The sequence below is a fragment of the Lygodium microphyllum genome, chromosome 3 (genome assembly GCF_053477565.2).
Source record: "Lygodium microphyllum isolate KBCC chromosome 3, Lygodium_microphyllum_v1.1.10, whole genome shotgun sequence".
Lineage (NCBI taxonomy): Eukaryota > Viridiplantae > Streptophyta > Polypodiopsida > Schizaeales > Lygodiaceae > Lygodium > Lygodium microphyllum.
In genome coordinates this window covers 147,505,587-147,517,760 of record NC_141137.1, presented here as the reverse complement: position 1 = coordinate 147,517,760, position 12,174 = coordinate 147,505,587, and the positions used below count along the sequence as shown (strand labels likewise).

At 39.7% G+C, this 12,174-nt stretch overlaps 1 protein-coding gene across 1 annotated transcript; it reads right to left on the bottom strand.

Annotated features, from left to right (window-relative positions):
• Positions 1-1,532: 1,532 nt before the first annotated feature.
• LOC148039009 (Alpha-L RNA-binding motif/Ribosomal protein S4 family protein) lies at positions 1,533-11,010 on the bottom strand. The gene is made up of 5 exons (XM_087675525.1): positions 10,763-11,010; positions 2,758-2,865; positions 2,548-2,622; positions 2,383-2,462; positions 1,533-2,166 (listed from the first exon to the last, which is right to left on the bottom strand). Exons 1-5 carry the CDS (start codon positions 10,894-10,896, stop codon positions 2,015-2,017), a joined length of 549 nt encoding a protein of 182 aa, XP_087531651.1. The 5' UTR covers positions 10,897-11,010; the 3' UTR covers positions 1,533-2,014.
• Positions 11,011-12,174: the final 1,164 nt, after the last annotated feature.

The window sequence follows — 12,174 nt, the reverse complement described above, 5'->3', positions numbered from 1 at the left end:
AGAATGGGCTTGTGAAAATTGCAATACAATTCTTAATTACCCTCATGGTATGAAACAACGTTAATAATGATCATCTCCTTTGGAGAACTTGAAGTAAGACTCATAGAAGATTGAGGCAATAGTTTAGTGTTGTTTGGCAATTGGAGACAAGAATTGCACATAGAAGTCAAAACTTGGAAAGCCTCTCCCGTAGACTCAAATGCTATGACAAATATGCTTTTGGGATGCAACACTTAAGTACCCAAAATTAGTTATGTAAAAAAGTACAACCTCTTTCAACATGACAAATCAAATTGGATCTTTATTCTAACCATATAGGACCTACAAAATGGATCAAGATGAATTTACAAGGGCTTATGCTAAATTAATTACTAAAAAGTCTATAGCACAAGTACAAATATATCACATTATCAAGCTCGTGCTTATAGTTTGAAACATTGTGCCCTTACTAAATGCTAAACAACATGAAATATTAAAGCAATCAACAAACAAGACTCAATCCATACATTGGACTACATTGTTTCAACAACCATTTGCAAAGGTTGTACAAAACAAGGCTTACAATTCGTCTTTTCATGCATAAGTTGGATTCAGGATGTGGTGGATCATGACACACAAATCCTCCCTTTCAATGCACTTCGAGGAGATGTGTTAGAGATGGATAGAATGTCTATTTGATAAATGTTACTTTCATGGTCCTATCCGAAGACCTCATATTACTACCATAGAACTCATTATATAGATTTCTAGTTCTTGAGGAGCATTTTTGGCAAGCTAACAAGTAGAGGGGACTCAATATCTCCCTACCATATGGAAAGGCAATTTACCTTTGAAATAAGGCTACCTTTCACATTCATTGGTAGTAATATTGCTTTTTGGAAGGTGGTTGCTAAGAATTGGATCAACTTCCATGTTACAAAGGTATACCTTGAAGAAACCAATTGTCACTGATTCTACAGTCTCACTTTGCAAAACAAGTTTCTCATGTTTTGGAAGATTCCCAACTATGACACAGAGAGAGAGAGAGAGAGAGAGAGAGAGAGAGAGAGAGAGCGCTTAAATATTTATGCACTACTATCTTATAGACCAGATATTTGTATACTCTAGACACGAGCAACACAACCATATACTTGGTTTTTTTTTTTTTTTTTTGGCTCAAGTAAAAGCAAGATAATTACTAAAAAGCATTGGAACATTACAACAATGGTGTACGGCCTTTTGAGATGGGCAATAAGATTGAGAATCAATGGCTTCACAAACAATAAATTCGAAGTATATGATCAATCTTAGCCGATTCCAAAACATTCCATTAGCAAGTGCCATTTGTAAAAATCAACCTTCCCCCATCACAACACATCCAATAGCCTCAAACAGGGCTGCCAACAATCAAAATTGTTAGTAAAACCCTACTCTACCAATGTGTAGAAGCCTTCAATGTAATCCATTTCTAAGCTTTCCATTGACAAACTAAATTAAATGTCCACCCTAACATTGCAAATGCATAATTGTAGTGATAGATGCAATTCAGTCTGTCCATATGAAATGCGAAACTGTGTGGTTGCAATTTATCTGTTTAGCACAGGAAGGCTAACGGGGTGTGACAAACAATTTGCTTTGATAGTAGGCTTTGTAATATTTACCATTCAAATAGCCAGTAATGTCAAAGACAGAACCCTGTGAGAATCTAATAGGCATAAGCTTTGACCATTTAAATTGTGCCTATCCAATGCAGATCAGATTCTCATCTGCAGCCATACTATCATGCCAAGAGGATTTGGAATATTCCATGTCCACATACACATCGTGAATATTCTTAGTGACTTGTCTTCTAGGCATTACCTCTCTGTAGAAGAATTTGCAGAGGTAAGACTCTCAGGTCTGTGTCGAAGTTAAAACCATCAGGCACTATGAGAGTCATGACAGGTCAAATGTCCTTTCATACATTCAGTTTCTTTGATCTCTAAGCAGCCCCGACATCTTTCTTGCAAAACCATATCCACAGCTTTAGAACCTCCTAGTTTAGAAGGTCATAATCATCAAGCCGATCGTTATACTGTAAGACTTTCTTCCTTATCTTTGAAGTGTCAACCCATGTAACAAAGTCCTCCATATTTCGAGTAACCAAGAATGCTGGATCTGTAACTGTCTCTGGTCCAACCCTTATGTCTAATATCTTGAGTTAAGAAAAATGAAAGACATCGGTTTAGGTGTTGCTTGACACTCAAAATGGCTATAGATAAAACTCTGCATTGTGACCTTTTCAACAATCTGGAATACTGATAATGTCATATGTGCTACGTGGGTGGAAAACAGATGCCATTGATATATACTACTGAAATATGCAAAAAGATGGAAGAATAAGTAGTGTGCTTCTATGGATACGGCCCTGTTCAATGAATGTGACGGCCTCCTGAAGGTTTTCAGCCAAACGAAGCCGCACAATCACCACTGCCAATCTCCGCCTGCATCACAGAACATGCAGCTTTGTTTGGTTCAATCAGTTGAAGATTATCAAACCAAACATCAACAAAGGTGCTATGAACTTACCTGCAGAATGATGATACTGACAGTTTATCACAAAGAGCCAGGCTCTTTTGACTTGGAATAACCCCTATTGAATACCTGCATTGAAAAGTCCTGATTGTTATCAGTTCCCTCGTATATTCATGTTTGTTGTGTAGATAATGCAATGAGACTCTCAATTTCTGGAGGCTGCTCTATGATTTTATCTATGTTGTGTAAATCATAGAGACTCACAATTTCTCAAGAAGCTGCTCTGTCATTTTCATGCGGAAAGGATCATTTGAATCATTCTTTCTCAGAATGGTTACCAGTCTTGTGACCATTCCACATAGCTTATTGTACCTGTACACACAACATCCATGGCATTAATAAATCGAGAGAGAGAAGTTTTATCACCATGATCACACAGGTTCAGTCCCAGAATTTGTCATGAGCAAAACTAATAGCCAAACACTTTAGCTTGACCTAAGGCCTTTAATAGGTACCCTTACATGTTCAAGATTGGCCTATGTTTTAGACTCGGTAAATTGTATGAAAGCCCTGCCAAGTTGAATTCAATTCTTGTTAATAAATAGGAATGGAGGACAATTGATGTGTCTACAAGGCTCTAGAAACGTTTGAATCTTGGGAGTTGCAAGTTACAAATAGTACATCTTAGCGATATCAGAAAGGTTATGTACTACTTTCACATGCAAGCCTTATGAGAGAGTCACTTGAGATTTTATTGTGGTTAACCACAATGCCTTGGAAACAATTCACTTTAGCTTCTTGAATCCCACTAATGTTGTCTTGGTAATGAGAAATCTCTCCCCCCTAGATAGATTCGCTCTGTTTTTTCACCACTCATGCCCAAGCTAAGATCCTCAAAGAAACCCTAATTTCTGACGCAAATTAGGGTTTGGTCAGCATAAATCACTGCTACCCACCACCAACTACTGAAGAATTTTGACGCAAATTAGGGCTTGGACAGCATAAATCACTGCTACCCTAATTTCTGACACAAATTAGGGTCTGGACAGCATAAATCACTGCTACCCACCAACAACTGCAATATCAGAAAGGTTATGTACTTCTTTCACGCGTAAGCCTTATGAGAGTCTCACTTGAGATTTTATTGTGGTTAACCACAATGCCTTGGAAACAATTCACTTTAGTTTCCTGAAGCCCACTAATGGCAATGAGATATCTCTCTCTCCTAGAAAGATTCACTTTGTTTCTTCACTGCTCATGCCCAAGCCCTAATTCCAGATGCAAATTAGGGTTTGGACAGCATAAATCATTGCTACCCACCAACAACTGCTGAAGAATCCTGAGAATGGCTGAGGGAATGTCAGAGATGTTGAGAATTGGCTGATAAGAGAGAGATTTGATATTTCCATCACCACAAAATGCTCCAATCAGCAAGCTGCCCCTATCAAAACAGCCAAACCAGCCGTTACCTACAATTCCAAGACCATGGTATGCTGTCACTTGCTCCTATAGGGCCTCAAGCTGCTATCACCTGCCATTTAACAGCCTCCTATAGCTGTTGCCTGCTGCCTAGAGCCTCTTGATCAACTAACACCTCAACCTGGCCACTCTGTCGGCTGGTCACCTCTCTCCAACTGCTATCCACCTCCAGAATGGCTTCTCACAGCCTCAACCAACCTCCCTATCTGTAAACCCAGACAGTTGAAGCAAAAACACACAGCTTGAAGGTATTAAATGCTGTCTACAGCAGCTAGAAGAGTCGCCCAAGCTGGCTGAAGGTGCAAGACAGGTAAATGGAGGTAGAGCTGGTCAAAACACAGACATCCAGGGCAGGAAACATGCCATTTTGGCTACTGAGATGGTCACCCAGGCTGTATACAGGTTGCAGCAGACAGGACAGCAGATCAACTACTGTGAAAGGAGATGGCAGACTTGCAGCATGTAGTGACCGGGAGGCACGAAGATCGAGACAGTAGGTGTTCGTTGCGCGTGGAGAGATAGAGAGAGTGAGAGAGGGCAGAGCAGAGAGTGTGCACGCTTCTTTTGGGTACACTGAAGAGTGTACCACTTTAGGTTTTTAGATAGATATATATATGTAAGTACAAGTGCTAAGGGTGTGTTCACGCCCAAGCACATTTAAAAGGCACGAGGGCCTTTATTCCCAACAACCTCCCACCTAAAGGCAATGTGCATTAAGAGGAGAAAAGAATCAGCTAACACTTGACATCCAAAGGGGCAGCAAAAAGGCTATGATAAGGGTGGAAAAGCAATGAATTTTGAGTCCTTTAGTGGTGCACAAGATAGGTTGAAAGTTTTGACTTTCATTTAGCAATTTGATACAGCCTATTCAGGGGGGAACTTCACCGAGTCCTCAAAGATTCGAAAGGCAGCCACTTTTTTGAAATGGAATGAATTATAGTGGTGGTCCACTCTTTTGATACAAGGTAGAGCACCGTCAATGTGGATACAATTCAAGCAAATGCTTGCATCGAATTGGTTAGCAAGTACCTTTGAGGTGGACATCATGATAGCTTGGAATAAGTTGGATAAGGAATGTAAGAATTTCGAGCAATATAGTAGGGAGTTTTCGAATGCATTGCTGCCTATTGCTTTTTATCACCCCGCACCCCTTCATGAGCAAGTGGAAAAGTATGTTTGTGGGCTGCCCAAAGAAATCAAGGGTTTTTGCATTGAATCCATCGTGTCTAGCATGTCTCAACTCATAGAGATTGCTGCTACAGCCAATGCTTTGCTGCGTAGAAAGGATTTAGGCTTCCTAGAGAGTGGGGAGAAGCCGAATAAAAAGTTGTTTAAGACTGAGAAAAGGAGCAGATCTGAAAATCAGCCTGAAAAGAGGCCAAAACAGCAATAAGAGGATTCAAAAACATTGGCACAACATAGGGAATTGAAGGCTGCAAATAAATATTTTATTTGTGAACAGGAGGGTCACATTGCAAGGGACTGTCCCAATAGGCAGCAAACTACAAAATCAAAAAATCAAGGAGATTCTAAAGGAAAGAAACCCAAAACATCAATGGGATTGGTTCCCAATGTTATTAATGATTATCCCAATGATGATGCTACTGAGTTGTGCAGAGCATGCGGACAAACTAGGGATTAATATGTATTGATTTTCTTTGATAATAGTGCACAAGCCAACTTCATCTATATTGACATGGCAGCCCGTCTAGGCATCAAGAGGATGAGATGGAACTCATGGGGGCAGTTGAAATGGCATGTAAAGGCCATGCAAAGTCTGTCACACCACTCATTGGAAAGCTTCAGTTGCATATACAAGGAAGAGAATGAGATGGAACTCATGGGGGCAGTTGAAATGGCATGTAAAGGCCATGCAAAGTCTGTCACACCACTCATTGGAAAGCTTCAGTTGCATATACAAGGATATGTGGATAGCAAAGAGTTCTTCATTGCTCCGCTTGAGGGTTGTGATGTATTGGTTGGTATGCCACAGTGTCACCGTATGCATGTAGTGACTTCATCTCTGTTGACATGGCAGCCCGTCTAGGCATCAGAGAGGATGAGATGGAACCCATAGGGGAAGTTGATTTGGCATGTAAAGGCCATGCAGAGCCCGTCATACTACTCATTGGAAAGCTTCGGTTGCATATACAAGGATATGTGGACAGCGAAAAGTTCTTCATTGCTCCACTTGAGGGTTGTGATGTATTGCTTGGTATGCCATGGTATCACCGTATCCATGCAGTGATTGATTCTCATGTAAAAAATATCACTATTCAATATAAGGAGAAGCTACTCACACTTGATGTAAAGTTGAAAGGTGAATCTGACACTATTATATCTGTAACTACCATTTCTAAAGTGATGAAAAATCATCTTTCAGCATACTTGGTTTTTACTAAGGATAAAGATGATAGTGAGAATGCAGAATCGTGTCTAAGTTAGAGAAGGATCTCATGTCATTTCTAAAAATGTATGTTGATTGTTTCTCTTAGTCACTTCCAGAATAACTATCATCTGAAAGGCCAAAAGATCATGGCATAGATCTTATCCCTAGAAGTAACCCACCTAATAAGCCACCATAGAGAGTCAATGCAGCCCGAGAGGAGGAGATTTATGAGTTAGATGAATGAGTTGTTAGAAAAAGGACTGATTTAGGCCAACTCATCTCCTTTTTATTCTCCAATGCTTTTGGTGCAAAAAAAGGATGGTTCATGGCATAAGTGCATTGATTATCATAATCTAAACAAGATCACGATAAAGAATCGCTTTCCGATTCCTCAAATCAATGAACTTATAGATAGATTGCAAGGGGCACCCATATTCAACCGTATAGATTTGAAGAGTGCATATCATCAGATATGCATTAGACCAAAAGATGTGCCTAAGACACCTTTCAAGTCATCGTTTGAATTTTGTATGAGTTTCTTCTTATGCCTTTTGGACTTACAAATGCTCTTGCTGCTTTTAATCGAATGACGGATCGCATCTTCAAGCCACATAGAGGATTTGTCGGAACTTTTTTTAATGACATGAATGTCTATTCAAAAAATGAGGTAGAGCATAGAAGACACCTGGACATTATGTTCAATGAATTGTGTAAGCATAGACTAGTTATCAACAACACGAAAAGTGAATTCTTCTTACATGAAATCCACATTTTGGGCCATATTATATCAACTGATGGTATTTGCATGGACCCTACAAAGGTTCGAGCAATACGATCATGGCCACCTTTAAGAAATGTGCATGAGATCCACAGCTTCTTGGTTTATGTTCATACTATAGGAAGTATATACACGGGTTTGCTGAAATTGCATCTCCATTGCATGCTTTGCAAAAGAAGGATGTGCCATTTAGATGGACAGCAGTGGAAATTTAAACATTTGAAAAGTTGAAAAAAAAAAAGACTTCAAATCCTATGCTTATATTGCCCGATTTAAGAAAGTCATTCATAATTCAACGTGATACATGTGGTAACAGCATTAGGGTTTCTTATCTAGGACGGCCGATTTATGACTTATAAGAACCGAATTCTCCACGGTGCAAAAAAGAATTCGCAAGTCTACGAGAAAGAGCTCTTGGTTGTAATTCATGCACTGTCTACATGGAAACATTATTTGTTGAGGGCTGATTTCACAAAGCAAGCAAACCATCAAAATTTGAGGCACTTTCTGACACAGACAAAGTTGTCAAAGCACATAACATAGGCAAATTTTCTCTCTACGTTTCATTTTTAGATTGTACATATTGATGGTAAAAAAAATGTTGTGGCTGATGCACTATCATGTAAGCCACAAATTTTAGCCGTTAGCATGGTTTATCACACTGAGTTGAATGCCATGAATTAGCAATATGTTGCTGATTCAGACTTTGCTAATATTTATCAGCTTTGCAATGGCCAAAGGCATGAACGCTTTATGCTAAGAGATGGATTTTAGATAATGCATGCACGACTATGTGTCACAAAGCAGTTAAGGCCCAAGGTTATCATTGGTAGTCATACTCCTACGTATGCAGAACACAAGGTAATTGATACAACAGTCAAGGCAATGGAACGTTTCTTTTATTGGCCAGTTTTGAGACATGATATAAAACAGTTTGTCAAGACATGTATCGTATATCAAAAAATAAAGCATAATAGGCAGATATGGAGCTAGTGGCTTTTCTCCCAAAGTGGAGTCAAGTTCTACAGTTCATCATGTCTATTGTTCCTTACTACAAGTTAGTTACCTATCATGCGAAAATCTTATATCTCTGGGATCCTATCCATCTTCTTTGTATCTCTATTCACTCCTCTTTCTTCTTTTCTTTTTCACTTTGAGATGGGGTATTAAGAAACCACTTCTTTAGTTCACACACTTCATTTAGGGTTTTGCACTAACAGCCCCAAAAAGAGCTAGTGTCCATATTTTGGCCACTTTTTCAATGGGTGCACCACCCTAGATAGCTTATGCCAATAAATAGGCAGTTACTTCACTCATTCTTGGGCAGTTACTTTACTCATTCTTTACTCCTACTACTACTCTTCAATCATTATTTACCCCTCTTCCTCTATCATCAGACACCCTTCCCTTTTCTCACTAGCCTCTTCCACTGCTCTCATATCCCTTCAAGAGGACATTACGGTTCATGGCTCATGACTACCTTGACCCTTTCTCTTTTGCTTCCAGCACCCAAATCCAACATCAAGCCTACGTTTGGAGCATCTTCCATTTGGCATCACCATCATCTACTTGGCACCAACACCCTTCTTCTTCAAGCTCCACTTTCACTTGCATTTTTCAATCTAGAGGTCTTCTCCTTGCCTGGCATCAACATCTCCAACTTGGCATCAACATCCTAGCCTCTCGCAACAATCTCCATCACCGAGCATCAATGATTTCATTACTCATCTATCATAGGGGCTACTAGGACCTGCGTTTTTTGTAGCCCGGCTCATCCTCCATCATTTGGTGCCGTCATTATCCACGTGGTGTCAACATCTAGACTGCTCTCCCTGCGTCTGATAGCTCCAACACTTTGGGATTTGTGTTTTGCTACCCCGGTCACTCCCCGGCATCAAAGGATTGCAGTTCACTCGCTTGATAGCTGGTGATCATCTTTCACATCTCCGACAATATCAGAAGACTGCGATTTGCTTCCGTGATAATTGTCCTTCAACTTCTAGTGATTACTTCGATAGCCCACTATCCGAAGGACTGTGTTTCGCTCCCTTCACTGTGCAAATTTTCCACAAGTGTTGCCACCTGATTCCGACGGGACAATGTAGTTATCCTCTGATTTCGGCTCCGTTGTATTAGCTTTTTTTCTCATATCATGATTCAGTGCATCATCACCATGTTCTTTTTGTGTTTCTGAGTTTCTCTTCTCTCAGTGTTTGTGGCAAACACTCTATGTTAATGCCTCGCAAACCCTACTATCTCTCTGCACTATCGCTTATTTTGACATGGTATTAGAGCATACCTATTATTTTTGACAATGTATACAAAAAAAGACAATGTGAAACATGTTTGCTAACATTTTTTCATCCTAGCATTATAGTATCTTTGTAACCAAGTTTTTAGCCTTCATGACACTCTCCAAGTAGTAAGTTTTTAAATGAAGCCTAGTGATCACACCTATTAGGTGTATCTACATGCAAAGCTAGCAATTTTAGGATTAACATTTTCTCATCCCAACATTGTAGTATCTTTGTAACCAAGTTTTTAACCCTCATGATCTTCTCCAAGTTGTAAGTCTTTAAATGAAGCCTAGTGATCGCACCTATTAGGTGCACCTACATACAAAGCCAGCAATTTTAAGATTATAGGCAGAGGGATTGCCAAAGGCTACAAAGATACTCTTGCTATCCATGTTGTGCACCTCAAATATTTACACTTGTTGTTAGGCATTGCATTCAATACATGCATAGATTAGGATGCTTCAATATACGAGAAAGACACTATGGATGCTTGCACATCAATGTAACCCCAGTCTAGCTCTTCAATTGCCTACCAAGTCTAAGCCTCCTCCAACTAATCAATTGCCTAACAACTCCAACCTCAGAGGAAATTCTTGCATATGGACCCAAATACTAATTAGGGTTTGGTGTACACACACTACATAGCATCCATGAATATGGCATACTCCCCTTTTACACACTACATAGCATCCATGAATATGGTATACTCCCCTACTCATAAGAGATCACTCCTTAGCTTTGAAGTAACTCAAGCTAATCTCCTTGAAGGTGGCTGATGTTTGTAAAGCGTGGAACAAAAAAGGAGTATGGCCATTGGATGCCCAACAAAATTATGCTTACATAGTCCTCATTGAACCCTGTTCACGTGTAAAAGGCACACATATGCTTAACTTCAGGAAAGTGCTCCTAGCAATGTCCCTTTCACGTTCTAGGCAGGTCCTAAAACATCTTGTCTACCACTGTAATAGTCACTGGCATTCCACCCGCCCCCCAGTCAGTCAGACATAGAATCATCAATAAGAATCTGCTTTCCTTGAGCAAAATGTTTCTTGTTTCCCAAGAATATTGCCGTGCTCATGTTGTATAGATGTTAAATCTTCAACACGTCTAAACTCTTCAGGACTAACTAATCGTTCACACCCCCTAGCATCTACTGACATGAAACAAACACTTCGTGAACTTCAACATCAGAAGGTTATTCTCAAAAGCCAGAGCTAAAGACAGGACATTGCCACTTATAGGCAGGAAGTCTCTCTCTCTCTCTCTCTCTCTCTCTCTCTCTCTCTCTCTCTCTCTCGGCTCAAGGCATGAGAAGAGGAGTCTTACTTCTTGTAATCGTCTCGGCCAGTAATATGGTACCGGCGCATAATCAAGGCTTCCCGCTGGCCTCGTTCTCTCTTCCATTCCAGAAAATTAACCTTCTTGAGCAGCTTCTGTTCATGAAACTTGAGTTTCCTCATGCTGAAGATTGAGCCTCGACAACAGACGCGAAAGCGGCACTCGACCGCCCAGGCTGCCTTCGGAGTATTCTATCAATGTACCAAAAAGTTTCCCTTGCGAGCGCTCGGGTTTTAGATTCATAACTTTGTGGTCACGAACGTTTAACCGTAATTGAGTTTCTTAATTAGAAATAAGATAAGATATAGAAATAGATTTTTTACTTAATAACTATAAACAATGAACTACACACACATGTATGGAGTGAGAGAGAGAGAGAGATTCGTATGACCTGGAAATAGATTTTTTATTTATTAATTATAAACAAGGAACTACACACACATGTATGGAGAGAGAGAGAGATTCGTATGACCTAATAAATCAAATTACACAAGTAGAATGTGTGGTAAGAATGTTAATTAGCATATGTGTTCTCCTCATAAGCTTCTAATAAATACAAAAACTTACATTGCATAATTGAGCATGTAAAAGCATTATTATTTCGCACGTATATTTATTATTCTATCTTTTATGGCATATGCACAATATCATGTTTCACATGTAATGATTTATCTTTCATCATAATACCTTGATCCATCTTTATAATCATAGTAAAGCATGCTTATGTTTTACGGCTCTCGCCCCAAATCACTATGACGTGCCTGCTCGAGCAGCTTTCTTGTTGGCACGTTCTTAGTAATCCATCAAGAGATTTCCTAGACAAACACCATTCGGGACTCCATGGAATACTTCGGAGTTTATTGATTAGGTCCTCTGTTTGTTGAGTCTACCCTACAGTGGAAGTTTCCGGCCATCCCCATGAGGATCAACATGTGTTTGGGTTCCTAATAGGGGTCAAGTCACCTATCGGTCAACTAGCATTAGTATCTCGAGTTCCCCCTTCTCACAAGTTTACTCAAATTGAAGCAGACTTGCATTGAACTTGGTTCAAAGAGAATGGGAGACGAAGGGGAGTGCTGCACATCGACCCTTCTGCGCATGAGGCAAAATCCCATTTTGGCTCCCTAAAATGATACAAGTTGTGTTTTTCCTAATATCTAATGGCCATTCATTTTGCCTATGTGCTAACATAATCTTTATGACAAAAGCTCTCGGCTAACCAAGTCCACCCAGCCATAGGTTTGGACACGTCAAGGATCCATCTACTAATTCCCTCAATAGAGTATTTTTTATTACCTAATTACCAACCACTTTAGATTTGACATATAAAAACAACTTCTTTGATTATCTTTTGGTATAGGTTCTTTACGTGTCTTTATTTCACAATACAAAAACAATGT

Coding starts and splice junctions, on each gene's coding strand:
- LOC148039009 (XM_087675525.1), bottom strand. CDS start 10,896: ATGAGGAAACTCAAGTTTCATGAACAGAAGCTGCTCAAGAAGGTTAAT. Junction 2,866..10,762: donor GGCCGAGACGATTACAAGAA/GTAAGACTCCTC, acceptor TTGTGTGTACAG/GTACAATAAGCTATGTGGAA. Junction 2,623..2,757: donor GAGCAGCTTCTTGAGAAATT/GTGAGTCTCTAT, acceptor TTTTCAATGCAG/GTATTCAATAGGGGTTATTC.